This window comes from Pecten maximus, chromosome 4 (assembly GCF_902652985.1).
Source record: "Pecten maximus chromosome 4, xPecMax1.1, whole genome shotgun sequence".
Taxonomy (NCBI): Eukaryota; Metazoa; Mollusca; class Bivalvia; order Pectinida; family Pectinidae; genus Pecten; species Pecten maximus.
The window spans coordinates 20,943,812-20,969,287 of record NC_047018.1 but is presented as its reverse complement, the minus strand read 5'-3'; the positions used below and the strand labels follow the sequence as shown (position 1 = coordinate 20,969,287).

The window sequence follows — 25,476 nt, the reverse complement described above, 5'->3', positions numbered from 1 at the left end:
GTAATTTCCTGTTTAGACTTGCCCAAGACCATTCCTAGGCCTGTCGTTAAGTATTAAAGCAACATACTCCCGAAGAAACATATATCAATGTTTACATTTTGAACTTTTTACAGTTTTAGGACTTGATACATACCTAACAGACTATCGTGAATCAGAAACTGAATGAAAATGTGAATTTATGAAAGTATATGGCGAATTCCAAAAAATAATAATTTTAACTGTGGCTGCCGGACCAAGTTTCGGCGGGTTTTACAGTCATACAAAAATGGCAGAACGCCGAAAGCGTGGACCTAGGGAAACGCAGATAGATTCTGCCAAGAAAAGACGCAAACGTGAGTGGAATCGGCAAAACCCGAGTATTTCCTTAGGAAAAGAAATGATTCGCTGGAAAGTACCGAGAAAAGAAAAGGGAATAGACTCGAATTCCGATTTTGCCGGACGTTTATTAGATTGCTGGTTAGCTTTTGAACATTGTCAACACTTCACCGATCTAAAATTTTATCGATGTTTTGTTGTATGCATATTGCTACATTTTAAAACTAAGTATTTAAATGTAAACTATGTTTATTTTGTTAAGTTATGACGCAAATATTCTGTTAATATGTTTAAATGAAAACATTATTATGCAAAGTTCACGTACACGTATGCTCGAAATCTAAACAACGGCCCTGTGTGTAGTTTATATGCAGCGCACGTTGTTATAGCCTCGTTCTCGGCTCGTGACAAATATCGCGATACATATAAATGCGACGAGTTATTTTTATACACTGATGTCTCGTTGTTATAGCCTCGTTCTCGGCTCGTGACAAATATCGCGATACATATAAATGCGACGAGTTATTTTTATACACTGATGTCTCAAGGACTCTCAATGATATATATCCATATAAGATACAAGATCTTTTAGTGATATATACACATGTCAGATACAAGATCTTTCAGTGATATATACACATGTCAGATACAAGATCTCCAAGTGATATATACCCATGTAAGTTGCAGATCTCCAAGTGATACATACATATGTAAGATGCAAGATATCCTAGTGATACACACACACGAAAGATACAAGATATCCAAATTATATACATGTATACATGTAAGATAAAAGATATCTTAGTGATACATACACATGTAAGATGCAAGATCTCCAAGTGATACATACACATATATTTACCATTGTATGGCACTGCCACTATATAACCCTACAAATTCAGGTGCGAGTTCACCAGCTTATGAACTGCCAACTGAAATTTGAATTTGAAAATTTAAAAAAAAATCACACGACAAATAAAAAATCGCAGATGGTAAATATAAGCATTGAACGGCTTTCAGTTGGCATTCATAGTCAATATGAATGCCAACTGGACAGAGGCAAATTCAACAAGCTAGCGCTTCATGTTGAATTTGTCTCTGTCCAGTTGGCATTCATATTGACTATGAATGCCAACTGAAAGCCGTTCAATGCTTAAGTAAGATACAAGATCTCCCAGGGATATATACACATGCAAGACACAGATCCTCAAGTGATATATAACCATCCAAGATCTCCAAGTGATATCTACACATATAAGATCCAAGATCTCTTAGTGATATATACACATGCAAGATACAAGATCTGCCAGTGATATACATATAAACATGTAAGATACAAGATCTCTTTGTGATTCATACAAATGTATGATACAAGATCGACAAGTGATATATACGCATGTAAGATACAAGATCTCCAAGTGATATGTACACATGTCAGATACAAGATCTCCCAGCGATATATACCCATGTAAGATACAGATCTCCCAGTGATATATACCCACGTAATATCCATGATCTACAAGTGGTACATACACATGTAAGATACAAGATTTTCCAGTGATATATACACATGTAAGATCCAAGATCTCCAAGTGATACATACCCATGTAAGATGCAAGATCTCCAAGTGATATATATCCATTTAAGATGCAAGATCTCCAAGTGATATATATCCATTTAAGATCAAAGACCTCTTAGTTATTCATACACATCTAAAATACAAGATCTCCGAGTGATATATACCCATGTACGATCCAAGATCTCCCAGTGATATATACCCACGTAATATCCATGATCTACAAGTGGTACATACACATGTAAGATCCAAGATCTCCAAGTGATACACACCAATGTAAGATGCAAGATCTCCAAGTGATACACACCAATGTAAGATGCAAGATCTCTCAGTGATACACACCCAAGTAAGATGCAAGATCTCCACGTGACACAAACCCATGTAAGATGCAAGATCTCCAAGTTATATATATCCATTTAAGATCAAAGACCTCTTAGTTATACATACACATGTAAAATACAAGATCTCCGAGTGATATATACCCATGTAAGATGCAAGATCTTCAAGTGATACATACCCATGTAATATGCAAGATCTCCAAGTGAACATACACATGTAAGATGCAAGATCTCTCAGTGATATATACCCATGTAAGATCTAAGATACCCAAGTGATACATACACATGTAATATACAAGATCTCTTAGTGGCACATACACATGCAATATATAAGATCACCCAGTGATATATATGTAAGATACAAGATCTCATTGTGATCCATACAAATGTAAGGTACAAGATCTCTTAGTGATGTTTATGCATGTTAAACAATAGATCCTGCAGATCTATATGGTGTACATATGAAATTTCTAAATAGTTTTCCATATAAAATTCACTAAAAATTTTTTTTTTTTTTTTATATATATTTGGTTTTACTCTTTGTAAATACCAAGTTCCTCAAGGGATAAGTGTTGATTCTAAAGTTGATAAATAACCTGTTAACAAGTTGAAAAGATGAAAATCCCCACACAAAATGTGGCTGAATGTAAGAACGCTTTACTGAAATGAAGTGTTGTATATAAAAAAGTTTAAGGCTAAATTTATTTGGTAATATACCATTTTTTGATACTGACGAAATACAATGTACAAACATTATGATGTATTCACACTAAGTATATATAGGTTAAACACTGTTTTGTATATATTCTTTTGTGTTTCATTTTTACATTAATCATGCAGATTGAATTGAAACAAATCTAAACTAGCGAGTGAGAATGCGCTACAGCTATCATTGGTGTGTATGATTGAACAAATGGAAAGCATGCACGTTTGTATGTATGCTATTGCACTAATTAGTATACTTGTAATATTTTTATTTATTTTTTTGGAACCAATGTGAAATTTGAAATCAACAAACCCGTTCAGTTGAATTTAACTCCAAACATTTGCTCTCATTTTCTCATTTCCCCCCCCAATGCTATGCTCTACACCTCTGTTTTCCCCCTTTACCTATTATTCCATAGCTTTACATGGAACTGTAACCTTTTCAAGTTTTCTCCCTACCTCCTTTATCTCTCCTTTGACCTCTGTGACCCCGATTCTAGCTCCTAACACCCCCCCCCCCTCTCTCTCTCTCTCTCTCTCTCTCTCTCTCCCTCTCCCACCCATCTCCCTTCTCTCTTTGATAAGTTTAAACAAACTCTGAAAGTGTATAAGTCTACTTGTATTTGGTCTTTTCCGACGTCGGCGGCAACAGAGAAACGAATATACAAGAAAGAACGGAATGACCAGGAGGACGCTAACCAAGGCACGGGAAGTGATGGACATTATTAAAAGTTGTGAGCATTGAATAGTGTTAGAATTAACTTTTGCCGTCGGTGTCGGAAAGGATTACTCACATTTTATATGTATATAATATTGAATAATAAATAAGATGCTGCCCTTCTCCCCTCCCCCCTCTCTCTCTTCCTCTCTCTCCCTCTCTCTCTCTCATGATGTTTCTCCACGTGTGACTGTATGATAGTGTGAGATAATGTATTTTAGTATTGTAAATAAGCCATCTTGAATTTTGTAAACATATACAGTTTTATTGTAAGGAAAGGGCTTTGTATAAGTTGAAAAACTTGTGCCCGATCCAATTGTTTAAAGGCAATAAAATATGTTTAAATCAAAATCGTGACAGCGACCTGGTACTAATGAGGATATGACTTCAAGGTTGATTTCAAAAATCTAAGTAGGATATCACTCTGAATGTCAGTTAATAAATAAGGAAATAGCATGCTGGTTTTTAGTGCACCTGCACGGCTCAAAATCGGTTTTGTAGCAGTCAACGTAGATGTTACCCTAAAAGCGGCTTCATGGCACAGAACCGGTCAAGAATAATGGACTCAGCGTAGAAGCCTCTGTGTCCAATATATATTTTTTTCAGTTGACTATGGTATAATTCTTGATAAATACAAGTTGTTATCATTACCAGCTAATATAGATTCTATCTCTGAAATGTTCATCTATTAATATTTCAAAGTTTCTAGTAGTCTATGCATACAACAGATTCCGCGAGACCAAGTCAAATTAAACTAACTCCAAGTAACTTGCCCATCTCGTGTTTTCTTGTTTATAGTTTAAATATCAGCTCCCCTCTCATCCTGCCGTATTTCAGCGTTGGAAGTTCTTTTTTCATGATAATTAATGGTTCCCTACAAGCTCATTTTCAATCGATTGAACGTCTTTTAATATGTATACTGATTCAATGCACTAACCGCGTATTCGAGGTAAAGTCTAACTAGTGCTTTGAACTGTATGAACATTGCCTCATCCAAGAATGTAACAGATATTCTCGTAAATCCGAGGATTGGATTGACTTTATTTACAGAGGTTTTGATTTGGACACGAAAATACATATTTGAATCCACCGCGATACACCTGAAATATTTGCCAATGAAAAAAAAAAAAAAAAAAAAAACCCAAAAATAACAAAAAACAAAAAACAAAAAACAAAAAAAACAAAAACAAAAACTACAGCATCACTGCCTTTTCTAAATAATTTAGTACCTTCAAAGCAGAAATCCCTATCAAACCATTCCTTTTCCTTTCACATTTATATGAACTTCTAGAACCTTTTATGCTGGTTTTTATGGCAATCCAAAATCAATAACTGTATTTAGATATAAAGATCTCTATTTCAAATAAGGATATCTTTATTTGTATACAGATAGCGCTATTGTTAATTAAGATATATCTATTTATTTAATAGAGATAAAAGTGTATCTGTATTTCAAACACAAAGATTAATTTCAAACACAAATATACATGTATATCTTCAATTAAAATTTAAATATAGATATTTCAAATTTAAATACAGATATCTCTAGTTAATATAAAACAAGAAATGTCTATAAAAAAGATAAACGGCATAGTTTTAATGCTGGTGGTTATAATGTAAAACTGCTGGTGAAATAAATTAACGATCTGATGCGTTTCAGCACGGTAACAAAATTATATCAGTTTGAATCATTTTTGAATCATGAATATAATTTTATTAATGTGTCATTCGAAAAGATTCGTCCACTTATTCAGCTTGCATTCAATCTTAACTTTGTTTCGTTTTTAACTGCATTTATATTATTATGCATTTACCGCTACATTGACCATTCACATACTTCATCTTGACCAGTAACGCCACCTGTCGCGTCATATCCGGCGTAAAAAGAAAATTATACGGCTATGCCGAAAAAGGTATCTCTATATATATCAGACGATAAATGTCTCCAATTCGTATAGATATCTTTAATCTAAATACAGATATCTGAAGTTAATAGAAAATAAAGATGTCTCTTCATTAGACATAAATTACATATATCTCTATTCTAAATAGAGATATGCCTAATTTAATTAAATGTATATCTTACTTAGATACAGATATATCTGTATTTTAGATATCTCTAATTCAAATAAAGGTATCTGGGCAAAAACCCAAAGAGCCTGCAATACTAGTCATATAGGCAATCGGAACTCCTCGGGTATTCTTTTTAATAATCCACTATTTCCTAGCTTGCCGGAAAGGCCCGATGTTATCCGATTGGGCATATAGGATTCCCCCCCCCCCCCCGATCGGAAATCCTATATGATTGGGCATATAGGATTCCCCCCCCCCCCCCCCCCCCCCCCCCCCCCCCCCGATCGGAACTCCTCGGGTATTCTTTTTAATAATCCACTATTTCCTAGCTTGCCGGAAAGGCCCGAGGTTATCCGATTGGGCATATAGGATCCCCCCCCCCCCTCTCAAATAGAGTTATATATTCAAAACAGCTATCTCTATTTATTTGATTATTAGAGATATAGAGGTTACACAACGAGTGGTTGTTGGATATGGAATTTATTTCACACGAGTAAGTTATTTTTTAAAAGTTACAAAAAACACGAGCTTTAGCGAGTGTTTTTTGCAACTTTTAAAAAATAACTTACGAGTGTGAAATAAATTCCATATCCAACAATTTCGAGTCGTGTGACCTGTTTCTACCACAATAATATCGGCTTGAATCAAAGGTAAACGTGGCCAAGTATAATTTCGCGTATGCAAATAAAGTGTACCGGTGACGTCCGGGACCCGATGATGTGACGTCATTAGATTATTGATGACGTCAATAACAATTGCAGCTTGGGTCAAAGTTCACCGTGTTAGCCAATCGAAATACGTACAGAGTTTATACCACGTGTGGTATAAACAGATTGTTAATCAACAGCTGTGATGATTAACTGATGGTCTGAGAGTTGAATAACACGGGGTATTGTGGTAGAAATATCTGTATTTCAAATACATATATTTTTAATTTAAACAACGATGTCATTAATCTATATACAGATATCTGTATGAATAGAAAATAGAGATCCGTTTTGGGAATAGACTCTTATAGGAAAGAGTGTAACATCCCTCCTGAGCAGTATGGGGCGCCGTTTTACTATTTATTCCCATTTGGTGATATCACCTATTCAAATGAGTGATATCACCTATTCGAATAGGTGATATAAGAACTTTTTTAAGTGATATCACCGATTCGAATAGGTGATATCACCTATTCGAATGAGTGATATCACCTATTCGAATAAGTGATATCACCTATTCGAATAAGTGATATCACCTATTCGTTTCATTAAGTGATATCACCCATTCGAATAGGTGATATCACTTATTGAAACGAATAGGTGATATCACCAATTCGAATAAGTGATATCACTCATTCGAATAGGTGATATCACTTAATGAAACGAATAGATGATATCACTTATAAAAGAAGAAGTGTTTATTCCAGTTGATGATGTTGCGTGGAAAGAATGTGTATTAAAGAGGTCTGTGTATAAATCTTGTATGTGTCATGTTGTTGGAATGTATGCGACCCTCGTGTTCTATGGGGCGCCGTTTTACTATTCATTCCCATTTGGTGATATCACCTATTCAAATGAGTGATATCACCAATTCGAATAGGTGATATAACCAATTCGAATAGGTGATATCACTTATAAAATTTCATAAGTGATATCACCTATTCGAATAGGTGATATCACTTAAGAATATTTTTAAGTGATATCACATATTCCAATTGGTGATATCACATATTCGAATGAGTGATATCACCTATTCGGATAAGTGATATCACCTATTCGAATAAGTGATATCACCTATTCGTTTCATTAAGGGATATCACCTATTCGAATGGGTGATATCACCTATATTCGAATAGGTGATATCACTTATTTGAAAAATGAATTGGTGATATCACCTATTCGAATAGGTGATATCACTGATTGAATAGTTGATATCACCTATTCGAATAAGTGATATCACCAAATGGGAATAAATAGTAAAACGGCGCCCCATGGTGTTCTTATACATTATGCCAGATTAAGTGTGTCTAATAAAAATATATTTTTTTATACATTATGTAATACAACGTATTTTTAAAAAATCCACAAAATATATCTCTATTTTGAATAAATCATATACAGATATTTCTAATTCAAATCAGAGACATAAATTTCTATATAGAATTATAAATGAGTGAAAAGTCAAAAACGTGTTTGGAATATTGTGTCATTTTTCATCCTAATTTCCCCCCCAGAGTTCCAATTTGATACTTAATAAATCAATAACATATCACTTTTTAATGCCATTTTAGTAGACTCATCGTCGGATACCCACGGTTGGTAGGCCTACAAGCCATCGGATCTTTTTCCGCAATGCATTATGGGATCAGTTGTTTCACTTTCGGTTTGTTTTGGAAAACCACACAAGGATGTTATACGATGGATAAGGTTTGGATTGATACGAGCTTATTTTTCATATCACACATGGAATTTGATGATGCATTATTTCAACAATTAGCAGTTCAATGATTTATTACACATTGCCAGAAGTTTATATATTCTGTACAGTGTAGGCTACATATGTATGTATGCTGCAAACCTTGGGGTCTTGACTACTGTACCTCGGAAATTTGCATTACGTCATTGTATTTTACGACCACTTGGATATGTCTAGTTTTATATGGTAACTATTTCTATCGCATAAGATTAGACATGTCCCCGTGTTACGACTGAGCGCGCCCATATCAAAAATAAAAAGTGGTGTATATTTTTGACGGACTCGAATACCAAATAACGTTTCTCCCCGGAAGTGTCCTGCTGTGTATATAGGTATTGAAGGCTGTTTTTTTGGTCTTATAAGACTAGACATGCCCCTGTGGTACTTGGGATTCTAGGACTCGCCCAAATGCATTCAGTCATTTTAAAGTGTGCTACTTTTTAAATTTATTCAGTTTGCAAATCTGAAAAGAATAAGCTTTTGTTTGTTAGTACTATGGTATAGCACATGTACATTGTTTTATGAATTTCCTTCTAGGACCACATGGCATTAGGTGGAGTTAAAGTCCGTGGTTTGACTCCCGGAATCTCACAGAGTGATATCAAGGTTTACTTCAGCAACCCACGTAATGGAGGAGGCCAGGTGTCCAAGATATTCTTCCCTCTCCTCAATCACACAGCTGTTGTCATCTTCACTGATAAAAATGGTATAAAAGATAAGTGATAGAAACCCTTTTCTTGGGAAATGTAATCTACAATTTTATCTTGCTTTACAAACTCATGTTTAGTGTAGGTAAAAAAATCATTAGACTAAACAAGTTACAATATTAGATGAAGATCTGAGATGTTTAATTGGTTTGATCTCTACTACAGGTAGTTTGTGCTATTCCTCTGAAGCTATAATGTAAGATCACAAACTATCCTGTGCTTTTAGTATGCCAACATTGGTAAGACACTTTACCCTAATTGCTTTGGGATAGCATGGGACAGCTAGGTCTTTTGTGTGTTGTTCTGTGAGATAGCCACTATATACTACAAAGAGACACCAGCTGTCCATTGGGAGTTTAACCCATCAAACATATGTGTGCTTGTTTATTAGTCCCCTGCCGTTTGAAAAACGGGGGGGGACTATAGGTTTACCCTCCGTCCGTCTGTCTGTCCGTCCGTCCGTCCGTCCGTCTGTCTGTCTGTCTGTCTGTCTGTCACGCAATATAGTTGTCCGGACAACTCCTCCTAAAGTACTACTCCGATTTTTATGAAACTTGGTATACATGATCAGTATAACATGTAGTTGTGCATCTCACATTTTTTTTTTCCAAAAACCAATTTTCAAAATGGCTGCCGACTTCTCATTGGTTGAGACTTGTCCGGACAACTCCTCCTAAAGTACTACTCCGATTTTAATGAAACATGGTATACATGATCAGTATAACATGTAGTTGTGCATCCTATATTTTTAGCCCACCATCATCAGATGGTGGGCTGTTCAAATCGCCCTGCGTCCGTGGTCCGTCGTCCGTCCGTCCCTCCGTCCGTCCGTCCCTCCGTCCGTCCGTCCCTCCGTCCGTAAACAATTCTTGTTATCGCTATTTCTCAGAAAGTACTGAAGGGATCTTTCTCAAATTTCATATGTAGGTTCCCCTTGGTGCCTAGTTATGCATATTGCGTTTTGAGACCAATCTGAAAACAACATGGCCGACAGGCAGCCATCTTGGATTTTGACAATTGAAGTTTGTTATCGCTATTTCTAAGAAAGTACTGAAGGGATCTTTCTCAAATTTCATATGCAGGTTCCCCTTGGTGCCTAGTTATGCATATTGCGATTTGAGACCAATTGGAAATCAACATGGCCGACAGGCAGCCATCTTGGATTTTGACAATTGAAGTTTGTTATCGCTATTTCTGAGAAAGCACTGAATGGATCTTTCTTAAATTTCATATGTAGGTTTCCCTTGGTGCCTAGTTATGCATATTGCGTTTTGAGACCAATCTGAAAACAACATGGCCGACAGGCAGCCATCTTGGATTTTGACAATTGAAGTTTGTTATCGCTATTTCTGAGAAAGTACTGAAGGGATCTTTCTCAAATTTCATATGCAGGTTCCCCTTGGTGCCTAGTTATGCATATTGCGTTTTGAGACCAATCTGAAAACAACATGGCCGACAGGCAGCCATCTTGGATTTTGACAATTGAAGTTTGTTATCGCTATTTCTGAGAAAGTACTGAATGGATCTTTCTGAAATTTCATATGTAGGTTTCCCTTGGTGCGTAGTTATGCATATTGCGTTTTGAGACCAATCTGAAAACAACATGGCCGACAGGCAGCCATCTTGGATTTTGACAATTGAAGTTTGTTATCGCTATTTCTGAGAAAGTACTGAAGGGATCTTTCTCAAATTTCATATGCAGGTTCCCCTTGGTGCCTAGTTATGCATATTGCGTTTTGAGACCAATCTGAAAATAACATGGCCGACAGGCAGCCATCTTGGATTTTGACAATTGAAGTTTGTTATCGCTATTTCTGAGAAAGTACTGAATGGATCTTTCTGAAATTTCATATGTAGGTTTCCCTTGGTGCCTAATTATGCATATTGCACTTTGAGACCAATCTGAAAATAACATGGCCGACAGGCAGCCATCTTGGATTTTGACAATTGAAGTTTGTTATCGCTATTTCTGAGAAAGTACTGAATGGATCTTTCTGAAATTTCATATGTAGGTTTCCCTTGGTGCCTTGTTATGCATATTGCGTTTTGAGACCAATCTGAAAACAACATGGCCGACAGGCAGCCATCTTGGATTTTGACAATTGAAGTTTGTTATCGCTATTTCTGAGAAAGTACTGAATGGATCTTTCTGAAATTTCATATGTAGGTTTCCCTTGGTGCCTTGTTATGCATATTGCGTTTTGAGACCAATCTGAAAACAACATGGCCGACAGGCAGCCATCTTGGATTTTGACAATTGAAGTTTGTTATCACTATTTCTGAGAAAGTACTTAATGGATCTTTCTGAAACTTCATATGTAAGTTTCCCTTGGTGCCTAGTTATGCATATTGCATTTTGAGACCAATCTGAAAATAACATGACCGATAGGCAGCCATCTTGGATTTTGACAATTGAAGTTTGTTATCGCTATTTCTGAGAAAATACTGAAGGGATCTTTCTCAAATTTCATTTTGAGGTTCTCCTTGGTGCCTCATTATGCTTATTGTATTTTGAGATCAATTGGAAAACAATATGGCCGACAGACCGCCATCTTGAATTTTGACAATTGAAGTTTGTTATCTCTATTTCTCAAAGTACTGAATGGATCTTTCTCAAATTTCATAAGTAGGTTCCCCTTGGTCCCTTGTATTGCATTTTTGGACCAGTCTGTCCTGAAAACAACCTGGCAACAAACAGCCATTATCATTCAATCTCAGATTTCTTATATAGCTAGGATTCCCTTGTTCGAAAAGTACTGGATGGATGTCTCAATTTGCACAGATTAGTAAAATGAAGGGAAAAGTAGAGAAAAGATCAATCTGACATGGAACCTATGAAGATCATTCAATGGTGGGCGCCAAGATCCCTCTGGGATCTCTTGTTTTTCTTTAAAAATTCATTTTTCAAAATGGCTGCCGGCTTTTCATTGGTTGAGGCTTGTCCGGACAACTCCTCCTAAAGTACTACTCCGATTTTAATGAAACTTGGTATACATGATCAGTATAACATGTAGTTGTGCATGCCACATTTTGTTTTTCGAAAAACCAATTTTCAAAATGGCCGCCGACTTTCATTGGTTGAGGCTTGTCCGGACAACTCCTCCTCAAGTACTACTCCGATTTTAACGAAACTTGGTATACATGATCAGTATAACATGAAGTTGTGCATCCCACATTTTTTTAAAAAAAATTCATTTTTCAAAATGGCTGCCGGCTTCTCATTGGTTGAGGCTTGTCCGGACAACTTCTCCTAAAGTACTACTCCGATTTTAATGAAACTTGGTATACATGATCAGTATAACATGTAGTTGTGCATCCCACATTTTTTTTTCCCGAAAAACCAATTTTCAAAATGGCCACCAACTTCTCATTGGTTGAGACTTGTCCGGACAACTCCTCCTAAAGTACTACTCCGATTTTAACGAAACTTGGTATACATGATCAGTATCACATGTAGTTTGCATCCCAATTTTTCTTTTCGAAATAAAACATTTTTCAAAATGGCCGCCGGCTTCTCATTGGTTGAGGCATGTCCGGACAATCCTAAAGTATTACTCTGATTTTAACGAAACTTGGTATACGTGATCAGTATAACATGTAGTTTAAAAAATGGGAAATAAATAGTTGCACTCCTGGATAAGGCAGGGGACTTTGTATTGCTGCTGCAATACTATCCATCCTTGTTTCAATAGTATATATATATTGTATAATTGCATTTTTGTTTTTTTGTAAAGTAAAGTGTAATTGTAATTAATGAAGCAAAAAACTGCAGAACCAGTCAAATCAAAGTCCTGTTCCTGTAGCCCTCGGTAGGTGCCTTTGAGGTAGCTTCAGACACCTGCCACAATAATCGAGTTTAGAGAGAAAGTAAAGTGAGTCATCGAGAAAACACTGTAGTACAGCTCCAGGCTATCTATATCCATAACATCAGCACTCAAATGACATTGTTACAGTTTACAGTGTAACTACTTAACTAGCAATACTGCTTTCACATAAGGAATATCCAGTAAAACTGAGCAAAGCAACACCTAGGCAGATATAACTTGAACTCCGTCTCCCCTTTCGCCCCTTTTATACAGAAAATCTACTGGTGTGCTTGCAGGAGCAGAAGGGAGCACCCCGCTCCTGTGAAGGAGCGTTCCGCTCCTTTTACCTAAATGTGACAATAATAATACACATAACACTTGGGAAAAAAATAGTGGCAAGTAAATGTTGACCTCGTGTTATATAAATATGGGCATCGCAGGAGCCCTCAGATTGGTGTAGTCATCTGCAGCCGATAAAAGGGGTTAGAGGCGATAATTACCTCTCTATAACAGGGGGCAATACACTGAAGGGGAGCCATGCTGTTGATGAAAATTTACAATAACTTAACAAAATACCTTGCAAAGTTTGATAAAAAAAGGAAGTCAGCAAACAGCTTAGATTCACACATTTTAGCTCACCTGTCCAAAGGATAAGTGAGCTAATGCTGTTGGGTGGTGTCATCGTCCATCCAACTGTCTGGCTGACATCAATTTTTCCTTTTAAAGAACAATGTGGTTCAAATTAATGACCCAGTTTCAAAGTCACAGTGGTCAAATGTGCTAATTAAATTTCTGTAAACGGCTTCTTCTCAATAACCAAGATATTGAGAGATCTTTTAATATACAGCAGCATGCTGGGATGAAGGTCTACCATTTTGTTTAATTGTGACCTAATTTCAATGTCAAATAGGCCGAATGTGCTATTAATATTTTATTCTCAAATAACCAAGATGCCCAGAGACTTGGTATTTGGCCTGTGGCATGCTGGGATGAAGGCCTACCAAGTTTGTTAAAATGAATGACCTTGATCCACTTTCAAAGTCACATAGGTCAAATTTGTTCAAGATATGTTCCAGGAATATGCTGAGCAGAAGGGCTACACAGTTTGTTGAAATGACTACTCTTAGCCTACTCTCACATTGAAATAAAGAGGTATTCAGCTTGCCTAGCTGAAATGACATAGATTGGACCTATTGTTATATGGTTACCTTAAAGTAATTTCAATTCCAAAATATTTTGTTTTAAAATATCATATGAAAGTAGATATAAAAAGAAACAATATATATATATACATTTTTAGACAAAGTCTCAAGTGACCTATTCTAATCGCCTTTTGTCCTGCGTCGTGCGTTGTGCGTCGTGCGTTATGCGTCAGTAAACTATTTACATTTTCCACTTCTTCTCCAAAACTCCTAAACTAAATTCAATGAAATTTGGCCGGAAGCTTCTATGGCTAAAGGTCAACCAAAATTGTGAATTATACGGTCCCCACCCCCTGGGGAGGGGGTAAACTTTACTATAGTTTTTATAGGGAAATTACATTTTTGACTATAATTTTTTTTATTTCGATTGGAATTCATTCTAACTTGGTTAACATTATCAGCATGGGATGGCAGTTTGATGGCATGCACATGTTGGCCCTGACTGACCCCCAGGGGCTGATGGGCGGGGCTAAAAAGGGTCAAATTGACTGAAATTTCAAAAATCTTCTTCTCTACTCTCAGATATGGTTGAATCAAACACTCTTCATAGATGGAAGGGTCTTAAGGTGCTTTACCAAAATTGTGAATTTCATGACCCAGGGGTCTCACATTTGCCCCTGGGGAGGGGATAAACTTTACTAAAGTTTATATAGGGAAATCACATTTTTGACTATAATTTGTTTGATTTGGATTGGAATTCATTCTTACTTGGTTAACATTATCAGCATGGGATGACAGTTTGATGGCAATATTGCACATGTTGGCCCTGACTGACCGACCCCCAGGGGCTGATGTGCGGGGCAAAGAAGGGTCAAATTGACTGAAATTTCAAGAATCTTCTTCTCTACTCTCAGATGGAAGGGTCTTAAGGTGCTTTACCAAAATTGTGAATTTCATGACCCATGGGTCTCACGTTTGCCCCTGGGGAGCGGGTAAACTTTACTATAGTTTATATAGGGAAATCCTATTTTTGACTATAATTTGTTTGATTTGGATTGGAATTAATTCTAACTTGGTTAACGTTATCAGCTTAAGATGGCAGTTTGATGGTATGCACTTGTTGGTCCTGACTGACCCCAGGGGCTGATGGGTGGGGCCAAAAAGGGTTAATTAAATTAACTGAAATATTTCAAATCTCAGGTGACCGTTAAGGCCCATGGGCCTCTTGTTTTGTAAGGTAGCACAATTTCATGATTTTAATATTGATCTTTTCAAGCTTTGAACAATGGGTTCATTTAATATTTTATCAACCTTTTATACAGTCATCACAGGAATTACTAGTCGAAGACACAAGATCAAGAATTGTGACATCATGGTTGAGAGTCTTCCTAAGAATGTAAGTATCATGCTTCTTTAGCTTTCCCTATATGTAGGTAAACTAGGCAGGATTTTTATCACTTAATGCATTGTCCATGGAAGTTCAGGGTGAAGAGAATTCCCAAATTAAACTAAATCATGCATTATCATTATCAGAAAAAGTGATATTTTTCACTAGTGAATAATTGAATAATATCACTTTGGTAGAATGAATAATTATTGATATTTCACTGGGAAAAATGTAAAAATATGTTTTTCTTCCATTCAGGAATGAAAAACTGCTTACTCATCCAGAATAGCTGGTGTTATTGAGTTTGTTTTATCAATTTGTTTAAGTATAAAGTATTTTGTTCAAACTTAGTCATATGTGTCCTAAGATAGATGAATGTTGTGTCCTTTACAGTATTTTGACCCCTTGTAAATATAATTATGACCTGTTGTTTGTTGTGATCTTGTTTTGACAATGACGTCATGATGCTTTATTTATTTTTTAGATATTTTCCAAAGTCTCTGTGGAGTTAGAACAAGAAGTCACACAGATGCTTGACCAAAACTCGTCCTTTCTTGATATCCTTCAGTTTGAGGGAGAGTTAGATGTTAACTTTGACCCTGATTCCATGAACTACACTATGATCGGAAACTGGTACCAATTGGAATGGGCCTGGAATTATTTGGAATCTGTCTTCAATGAGAAGGTTACTCCTGGAGGCCTTGGCAAGGGGGAAGACCCAGTAAGCAAATGTAACATTCTGTCGCCAACTACACCCAATATCCCATCTAAACGAGGTGAACACAGCAAAATAGCATGGAATATCAACCGTCCTGCAGACACTGCTACTTCTTTCCATTATCAACCATTTGAGTCAAATATACCACAGACTGAAGACAGTTCGGAGAAGAAGTATAGGGCTAAACATTTACCAGCCAGTCAGGAACCAAAGGAATTCGGAACAAGTCATTTTAACAAGAAGCAGGTCTTTGGTAAATCAGATGCTCACATTCCTCTCCTGGATAACCCCCTTCGTGGGAGGGACATGTGGACTTCCAGCTACCCACAACATGGAGGCTTTGACAGTGATGATACGGATGACGAACTGGCAGCTCAATTCCTTAATGACCGTTCGTCATCTCCAGAAATATCTGTTCCTGACTTTCCGGTTACAAGACCACGTTGCCCCTCCCCTAAAGGAATTGAGTTACTGCACTCAGACTTTGGTGACATGCCCTTGACATTTGATGCCTATGTTGGTTGTTTGCAAGTCAAGGTCATCCTGGGTGACATTGTTAAAGAACAGAGTGATGCCATAGTGAACCCAACTAATAGAACCTTGAGCAATACATATGGAATTTCATCAGCAATTGCAAGAATGGCAGGAAGAGGCTTAATGGATGAATGTAGGAATTACGTGACTCGTCAAGGTCCCCTGGAGATTTCTCAGGTTACCAAGACATGTGCTGGTGGGGCACTTGATAGCCAAGTGGACTTTGTCCTCCACGCTGTCCCACCGACCTGGCGGGAAAATGAGAGCGACTCTACGTCCCATATTCTCACCTGCACATACTTGAACTGTTTACAAGTTGCTAACAAACAACTGTGGCTGCGATCCTTGTCATTCCCCATTTTAGGATCAGGTAAATATGTTATATATCTATCATATTATTTTAAGGATTCCTCAAATAAATGAGCCAGTCTCAGCAACATTTTCCGTTTAGGCAAGTGAGCTTATACCACAGTGAAGCTTCTGTTGTCCATTCCACGTCAAAGGACCAGAATCATGGTATGGGGTGATTAACATGCTGAGATAAGACAATTACATTGGTAAAGGGAAAAGCATTGGCAGTTATTCCATAACTTGATTGTTGTCTGCCAAACGATATATTTTATTTATTACGAAGAGTGATTACAAATTCATTGTGAATTATAGATAAGTTAACATTATGCCATGCTGAGGTGTTCGTCATCCAGCAATTGTCCCGCCATTGTCAACTTTTCCATTTAAACAAATACTTCTCAATAACCAAAAGGCCTTGGTGAAGTGCTACCAAGTTTGTTCAAATGAATGACCTTGACCTGTGTTCAGGGTCACAGTTTAAATATGCTAAAATCTTTGAATGACTTCTTCTCAATAACCAAAAGGCACAGAGAACTGATATTAGGCTTGTAGCATGCTGGAATGAAGGTCTATCAAGTTTGTTCAAATAAATAACCTTGACCTACATTCAAGGTCATAGGGGTCAAATACGCTTAAAGAGTTAAACATTTTCTAGTTAATAACCAAGGGCTCAGAGACCTGATATTTGGTCTGTATGCTAGGTCGAAATGCTATCAAGTTTGTTTTCATGGTCAAGGTCACAGAGGTCAAATATATCAAGTTCTTCAAACTTCTCATATCCAAGAAACCCAGAAACCTGATATTGGGTGAGTAGTAGCTAGAATAAAGGGCTGCAGAATTAGTTTAAATGAATAAACCTAGCCTACTCTTATATCTTAGTCAAGTGGTTATCAGGTTAGCATCTGCATAAATGACTTATATAAACTTCAAATTTGCATTAGAAGCAGGTGAGTGATACAGTCCCATTGGGCCTCTTTTTGGACAATTAACTACGTTTAAATCAATAAGTTTACCTAATTGTTGTACAGGTGGTCTTGGAATCCCACTTGATGTAAGTGTCCAGGCTTTCTTTGATGCTGTTCAACTACATGTGACCGACGAGAAACAAACCATTCATCTCCAGAATGTCAAACTAGTCGGCAACAACCAAGACAGCACCTGCTCAATAATTGTGGTGCTACGCTCACTTCTAGACCTTGACCAAGATGAAGCACGAAAAGGTGCTATTGACCGCTACCTATTCAGGAGTAAAGAGTTTAATTTCAAAGCCAAGGACTTCTGGCTTGATAAGGAAGTGCACAGCAAGAAAGGAATGGCTGGTGATGAGATGGGTGGTATTCAAAAGCTTGCTGACAAAAAGCTGGATGATCCTATGGAACAGAAAGATCCTGATAGTGACAGAGCAGGTGCTGATGATGGTTCCGAGGCAAGAAAGAATAGGGGTAACAGTAGATCAGGAAGTCAGGATGAAGCTCAAATTTTATCAAGTTTGGGTCAAGGGGTCAATATTCAACAAGATACATTTGACAGCGTTTCTGACAGCTATCAAGCTAGAGGGATTTCAAAGCCAGATCAAGACCTTCATGTTGAAGAAGAAATTGGTGTCATTTATGAAGATAAGGGCATGAAACTGCAAGGACTACAGAAAATGGACAATGAGAAAATATCACAGACAGCTGTGGAAGAAAGTCTCAGTGTAAACAGCGATGGAAAAAGTATCCAGAAACAGGAAGACAGTGTGAAGGGAAACAGACAACAGGGCGAATGTGCTGGTGTTGATGGTGGTTTTATGTACGAGGCAGACATGGATCCACACATCCTTAAAAGATCTGAGGAATCCAATCAAGAAAATGAGATAGAGAACCTGACTTCATCTCTTGGTGAGACAGGAATCACTGATGTTTACACACCTTCCGATTTCCAGCAGGGTCCATCAGGGGGGAGTGACTTAGCACAGGACATGTCCTCTTGTCATCAACAGGTATATGTTAACAATAAATATTTACTACATCATACATCATCAACCAGTCACAGAATCTTGACAAAATTTGAATGACTCACTCACTCAGATTGAATTTCATCAACTTACTGATACAAATTTCTAACTGGTTCCCATCACAACCATACTTGGAAAGCCAAAAATAAATATGATATATGGGGAGCATAAAAGTTACTTGAAAGTTCAATGGATTGTTTGAATTGTTATGTATTTGTCAAAATTGTCATCTACAATCCTCTTTTTATAAATGTGTTACTATATATACATACTCATTTTTGTACATTCTGCTGTTAAATACTTTTCAGACGTTGTGTCACAAATGATTCATATGAAGGCTGCATTGACCGTTAAATTTGACTGAGAATTAATGCATCGCTATTGATTTTAATTCACAGAAGGTCAAAATGATGAAGACGGAAACAAGCGTGACTGATGCTGTGGAGGAGACCTAAAGCTTCTATTTGGAAACTAGTTCAAATGTTAATTGTATAAGTCGCTTTTGTTATTTTACTTCAGGTTAGGAAATTTAGAGTTTCCTTTCGAGGAGTGATTTAATCATACAATTTAGAATTGTGATACTGGGTCAAATCGCCAAACAGACCAAAACGGCTCTATGTCATAATGCAATGTTGTCCTTATTTTTTTTTATTATTAAATAACATCTTTTCAGAGAATAGGAGAAGATTACCAGGGGACAAGTAAGGAGGTCAAAAGGGTTGATTTTTAGCCCACCATCATCAGATGGTGGGCTATTCAAATCGCCCTGCGTCCGTGGTCCGTGGTCCGTCCGTCCGTCCGTCCCTCCGTCCGTCCGTCCGTCCGTCCCTCCGTCCGTCCGTAAACAATTCTTGTTATCGCTAATCCTCAGAAAGTACTGAAGGGATCCTTCTCAAATTTCATATGCAGGTTCCCCTTGGTGCCTAGTTATGCATATTGCATTTTGAGACTAATCGGAAAACAACATGGCCGACAGGCAGCCATTTCGGATTTTGACAATTGAAGTTTGTTATTGCTATTTCTCAGAAAGTACTGAAGGGATCTTTCTCAAATTTCATGTGTAGGTTCCCCTTGGTGCCTAGTTATGCATATTGCATTTTGAGACCGATCTGAAAACAACATGGCCGACAGGCAGCCATCTTGGATTTTGACAATTGAAGTTTGTTATCGCTATTTCTGATAAAGTGCTGAAGGGATCTTTCTCAAATTTCATATGTAGGTTCCCCTTGGTGCCTAGTTATGCATATTGCATTTTGAGACCAATCGGAAAACAACATGGCCGACAGGCAGCCATCTTTGATTTTGACAATTGAAGTTTGTTATCGCTATTTCTCAGAAAGCACTGAAGGGATCTTTCTCAAATTTCATATGTAGGTTCCCCTTAGTGCCTAGTTATGCATATTGCATTTTGAGACCGATCTGAAAACAACATGGCCGACAGGCAGCCATCTTGGATTTTGACAATTGAAGTTTGTTATCGCTATTTCTGTGAAAGTGCTAAAGGGATCTTTTTCATATTTGTTATGTAGGTTCCCCTTGGTGCCTAGTTATGCATATTGCATTCTGAGACCAATCTGAAAACAACATGGCCGACAGGCAGCCATCTTGGATTTTGACAATTGAAGATTGTTATCACTATTTCTCAGAAAGCACTGAAGGGATCTTTTTCAAATTTCATATGTAGGTTCCCCTTGGTGCCTAGTTATGCATTTTGCATTTTGAGACCAATCGGAAAACAACATGGCCGACAGGCAGCCATCTTGGATTTTGACAATTGAAGTTTGTTATCGCTATTTCTCAGAAAGCACTGAAGGGATCTTTATGAAATTTCATATGCAGGTTCCCCTTGGTGCCTTGTTATGCATATTGCATTTTGAGACAAATTAGAAAACAACATGGCCGACAGGCAGCCATCTTGGATTTTGACAATTGAAGTTTGTTATCACTATTTCTTAGAAACTAATGAAGGGATCTTTCAGAAATTTCATATGTAGGTTCCCCTTGGTGCCTAGTTATGCATATTGCATTCTGAGACCAATCGGAAAACAACATGGCCGACAGGCAGCCATCTTGGATTTTGACAATTGAAGTTTGTTATCGCTATTTCTCAGAAAGTAATGAAGGGATCTTTTTCAAACTTCATATGTAAGTTCCCCTCAGTGCCTAGTTTTGCATATTGGGACCAATCCGAAAACAACATGGCCGACAGACAGCCATTATCGCTAAATCTTAAATTTTATGTATAGGTTCCCCTTGTTTGAAAAGTACTAGAGGGCTGTTTCTGAATTTACACAGATTAGTAAGTCTTAGAGGAAGGGAAAAGTAGGGAAAAGATCAATCTGACATGGAATCTATAAAGATCATTCAATGGTGGGCGCCAAGATCCCTCTGGGATCTCTTGTTATATAATTTTACCATATTATTTTAAGCGACATATGAGGTGGATATACATGTAATCTGTGTTTGGGATCATTCCCCCGGGAGTCTTTTTGGTGGGACCAACACAGGTATTTACTTGGAAATTTTTGAGAGACCATATAACCTTATGCATGCTTGCTGGACATTAAGCGATAATACAATTATATAAATATGTATGTTATCATGATGATTGAAGAGTTACTCCAGTTGAGATCCTAACAATAAACAATATGCTTGATATGAAAAAAAAAAATACGCTCCTGTTACATTGTATAAGACTGGCTGATATCCGTGGACAAACCCCTTAGGTCTTTTGTACATTTTGTTATAACATTATGAAGCAAAGAAGCAAAGTTGGTAAGAATTTAAGAAGGACTTAGCTGACTGAAGGTCAAGGTCACTGGGTCAGAGACTAAGGTCAATCTGACTGAAGGTCAAGGTCACTGGGTCAGAGACCAAGGTCACATTTTTATGTTAATTATCTGATTAAAATTTTGTGATGCAATTATGAAGTAAAATTAGTTGGAATCAAACAAGGAATCAACTGTCCAAAGATCAAGGTCACTAGGTCAAAAGTAAAGGACGTTTTGTCAAAAAGGTCAAGGACAAAGTGGATGTCTGAATGACCCTTGTTCCTAGTGGGAGTCATATTAAGGATTAAAATAAAACAAATCAAAACCAACAAAAGAGTTTTATACAGGTATTTCAATTTCTGTTAGCCCAGCATATATGGAGGTGGATGTATATAACGTATATTTTGCTCTCATGTCACAAGATGGGGCCTTTGATGACATCTCAGTGTTCTAGCTTTATTTTGAATTTGATCCAGAAAACAACATGGCTGACAGTTTAAGTTTTGTATTAAGATTTCTGATTCACAGAAAGTTCTTTCTAAATAACTCCTAGATTTCATATGTATATGTTCCCCTTGTCTCAAGCTTCATATGTGTGTTTCCTTGGTCCCCGGTTGTGTCCAATTGGTTTTGAGTCTGATCCAAAAATCAAAACTGTTGACAGTTGAAGTTAAGCATTACTATTTCTAATTCACAGAAAATTCTTCTCTAAGATGTCTCTTAGATCACATATGTAGGCTTCCTTGTTATCAGATCATAAAAGTAGAGAAAAGATCATATATAGAACAAATAAAGATCATTCAATTTTGGATCTCTTGTAATAAGTTTTAAAATGTCAGTTGTAAAGTCTTTGAATATCTAGTTCCATATAGTGATAGCATGGCTTGTCTCTTGCACAGTTTCTGTTGTGACCTCTTGTTCCATGATAGACAGTTGTTTGGAACATTTTGTCATACTTCACAATGTCAATGTTACTTAGTATTTTGAAAAGTTCTATGATAATGTTCTGAATGTAAGTGATGAGCTGACTTCTCTAAGCAAAGTGTTTATATCAGCTTATCCTAAAGGTGATGTTCAGCCATGCGTGACTACAATCGGCGTAGTCTACACTTGCCATTGTTGTACATTATACTTGTGTATATATCATATTCTGTCTTTCTTCATAACAATATCTGCATGCTCTCTGCTGTATTCCAGGGAAAGAAGTCCATAGATTTCTTCGTACATTTATCGACCAATATCTTTGAAACTTGAAAGGCTTTATAACCATGATTAATAGTTTTGTTTCTCTGAGAGGCATTTTGATTTGACTTTTTTTTTTGCAAATTTATGGCCCTTTGGTTATTCCTGAATTAGATTTTTGTCTACATTTTTCAATGATTTCTTAAAAAAACTTGATAGGCTTTATAATCATGATATCAAGTTGTTTTCAATTGAAGACTAGTGAAAGTAAAGATGAGGGTTAAATCATGCAACCTATACATATAACTTCTATAAGATGATGCAAATCTTATTTCATTGCAAGATAGTATACAACACCATAGGCCATTTGTCAGGCCTTTACTCTTGTTGTCATTGCATGTGACCATATAGGTGATACATATTTCAGATACAATCTTACTTATGTCTTTTGTAAAGCTGTATGGACATCTTACATTATCCATGAAAGTGAAAGTTCTGAACATTAAACCAAGGTTTCTGTTAGCTTTGGACACCACTTTAGCTATATGCTCATTGAAATTCAATTTGTTGTAAACTAACAGTACATGACCAAGATCTTATTCACTTTCAGTGGTGGTAATTTGTTATTTGGTTATCCTACTTGATAGTGTAGATTACAGGTCGTTGAGATGCCCAATCCTCATGTGTTTACATTTTCTAGGTTTAGATTCATCTGCCATTTTTCTGTTGACTCCCAGGGTGCGTCTAAATGTACGTTGTTAATTACTCTCTTACTATGTCAAACAAAATTATATGTACAGTGTATAAAGGTATGTAGAGAAATTTTCAGTACATGTACATATTAGTATTGCTATGGAAAATTTATCAACAAATAGTCTATTACCCCTTCAGTACTATTATAGGGGACTCTACTGGAAAGACAACAGGTTTGTGGTTAGTCTGCCATCAGTACTACTGGAGGGGACTACAGGTTTGTGGTTAGTCTCCCATCAGTACTACTGGAGGGGACAACAGGTTTGTGGTTAGTCTGCCATCAGTACTACTGGAGGGAATAACAGGTTTGTGGTAAGTCTCCCATCAGTACTACTGGAGGGGACAACAGGTTTGTGGTTAGTCTCCCATCAGTACTACTGGAGGGGACTATAGGTTTGTGGTTAGTCTCCCATCAGTACTACTGGAGGGGACAACAGGTTTGTAGTTAGTCTGCCATCAGTACTACTGGAGGGGACAACAGGTTTGTGGTTAGTCTCCCATCAGTACTACTGGAGGGGACAACATGTTTGTGGTTAGTCTCCCATCAGTACTACTGGAGGGGACAACAGGTTTGTGGTTAGTCTCCCATCAGTACTACTGGAGGGGACAACAGGTTTGTGGTTAGTCTCCCATCAGTACTACTGGAGGGGACAACAGGTTTGTGGTTAGTCTCCCATCAGTACTACTGGAGGGGACAACAGGTTTGTGGTTAGTCTCCCATCAGTACTACTGGAGGGGACAACAGGTTTGTGGTTAGTCTCCCATCAGTACTACTGGAGGGGACAACAGGTTTGTGGTTAGTCTCCCATCAGTACGTGTACTACTGGAGGGGACAACAGGTTTGTGGTTAGTCTCCCATCAGTACTACTGGAGGGGACAACAGGTTTGTAGTTAGTCTGCCATCAGTACTACTGGAGGGGACAACAGGTTTGTAGTTAGTCTGCCATCAGTACTACTGGAGGGGACAACAGGTTTGTAGTTAGTCTGCCATCAGTACTACTGGAGGGGACAACAGGTTTGTGGTTAGTCTACCATCAGTACTACTGGAGGGGACTATAGGTTTGTGATTAGTCTCCCATCAGTACTACTGGAGGGACAACAGGTTTGTGGTTAGTCTTCCATCAGCACTACTGGAGGGGACAGCAGGTTTGTGGTTAGTCTGCCATCAGTACTACTGGAGGGGACAACAGGTTTGTGGTTAGTCTTCCATCAGTACTACTGGAGGGGACAACAGGTTTGTGGTTAGTCTGCCATCAGTACTACTGGAGGGGACAACAGGTTTGTGGTTAGTCTTCCATCAGTACTACTGGAGGGGACAACAGGTTTGTGGTTAGTCTGCCATCAGTACTACTGGAGGGGACAACAGGTTTGTGGGTAGTCTGCCATCAGTACTACTGGAGGGGACAACAGGTTTGTGGTTAGTCTGCCATCAGTACTACTGGAGGGGACAACAGGTTTGTGGTTAGTCTACCATCAGTACTACTGGAGGGGACAACAGGTTTGTGGTTAGTCTGCCATTAGTACTACTGGAGGGGACTACATGTTTGTGGTTAGTCTCCCATCAGTACTACTGGAGGGGACAACAGGTTTGTGGTTAGTCTGCCATCAGTACTACTGGAGGGGACAACAGGTTTGTGGTTAGTCTGCCATCAGTACTACTGGAGGGGACAACAGGTTTGTGGTTAGTCTGCCATCAGTACTACTGGAGGGGACAACAGGTTTGTGGTTAGTCTCCCATCAGTACTACTGGAGGGGACTACAGGTTTGTGGTTAGTCTCCCATCAGTACTACTGGAGGGGACAACAGGTTTGTGGTTAGTCTTCCATCAGTACTACTGGAGGGGACTACAGGTTTGTGGTTAGTCTGCCATCAGTACTACTGGAGGGGACTACAGGTTTGTGGTTAGTCTGCCATCAGTACTACTGGAGGGGACAACAGGTT

General features: G+C 37.7%; 1 protein-coding gene and 1 long non-coding RNA gene across 4 annotated transcripts; both read left to right on the top strand.

Annotated features, from left to right (window-relative positions):
- Positions 1 to 8,086: 8,086 nt before the first annotated feature.
- On the top strand, positions 8,087 to 19,552 carry LOC117325472. 3 transcript variants are annotated; one of them, XM_033881691.1, is made up of 6 exons: positions 8,087 to 8,139; positions 8,726 to 8,894; positions 15,166 to 15,239; positions 15,715 to 16,852; positions 17,862 to 18,814; positions 19,231 to 19,552. In XM_033881691.1, the coding sequence occupies exons 1-6, from the start codon at positions 8,131 to 8,133 to the stop codon at positions 19,282 to 19,284; spliced, it is 2,397 nt and encodes a 798-aa protein (XP_033737582.1). In that variant the 5' UTR covers positions 8,087 to 8,130; the 3' UTR covers positions 19,285 to 19,552. The 3 variants fall into 3 exon arrangements, with proteins under 3 accessions (XP_033737582.1, XP_033737581.1, XP_033737583.1); XM_033881690.1 differs by having other exon boundaries at positions 19,228 to 19,552; XM_033881692.1 differs by having other exon boundaries at positions 19,138 to 19,552.
- A 1,681-nt stretch (positions 19,553 to 21,233) lies between these two features.
- LOC117325474 lies at positions 21,234 to 25,476 on the top strand. Its single transcript, XR_004532269.1, has 2 exons — positions 21,234 to 24,594; positions 24,682 to 25,476. It is a non-coding gene; the product is annotated as an uncharacterized LOC117325474 (long non-coding RNA).

Excerpts from the sequence above, each read along its gene's own strand:
- LOC117325472 (XM_033881690.1), top strand. Across the intron at positions 16,853-17,861 it reads ATTCCCCATTTTAGGATCAG|GTGGTCTTGGAATCCCACTT; the intron begins GTAAATATGTTA and ends ATTGTTGTACAG. Across the intron at positions 18,815-19,227 it reads TGTCCTCTTGTCATCAACAG|AAGGTCAAAATGATGAAGAC; the intron begins GTATATGTTAAC and ends TTTAATTCACAG.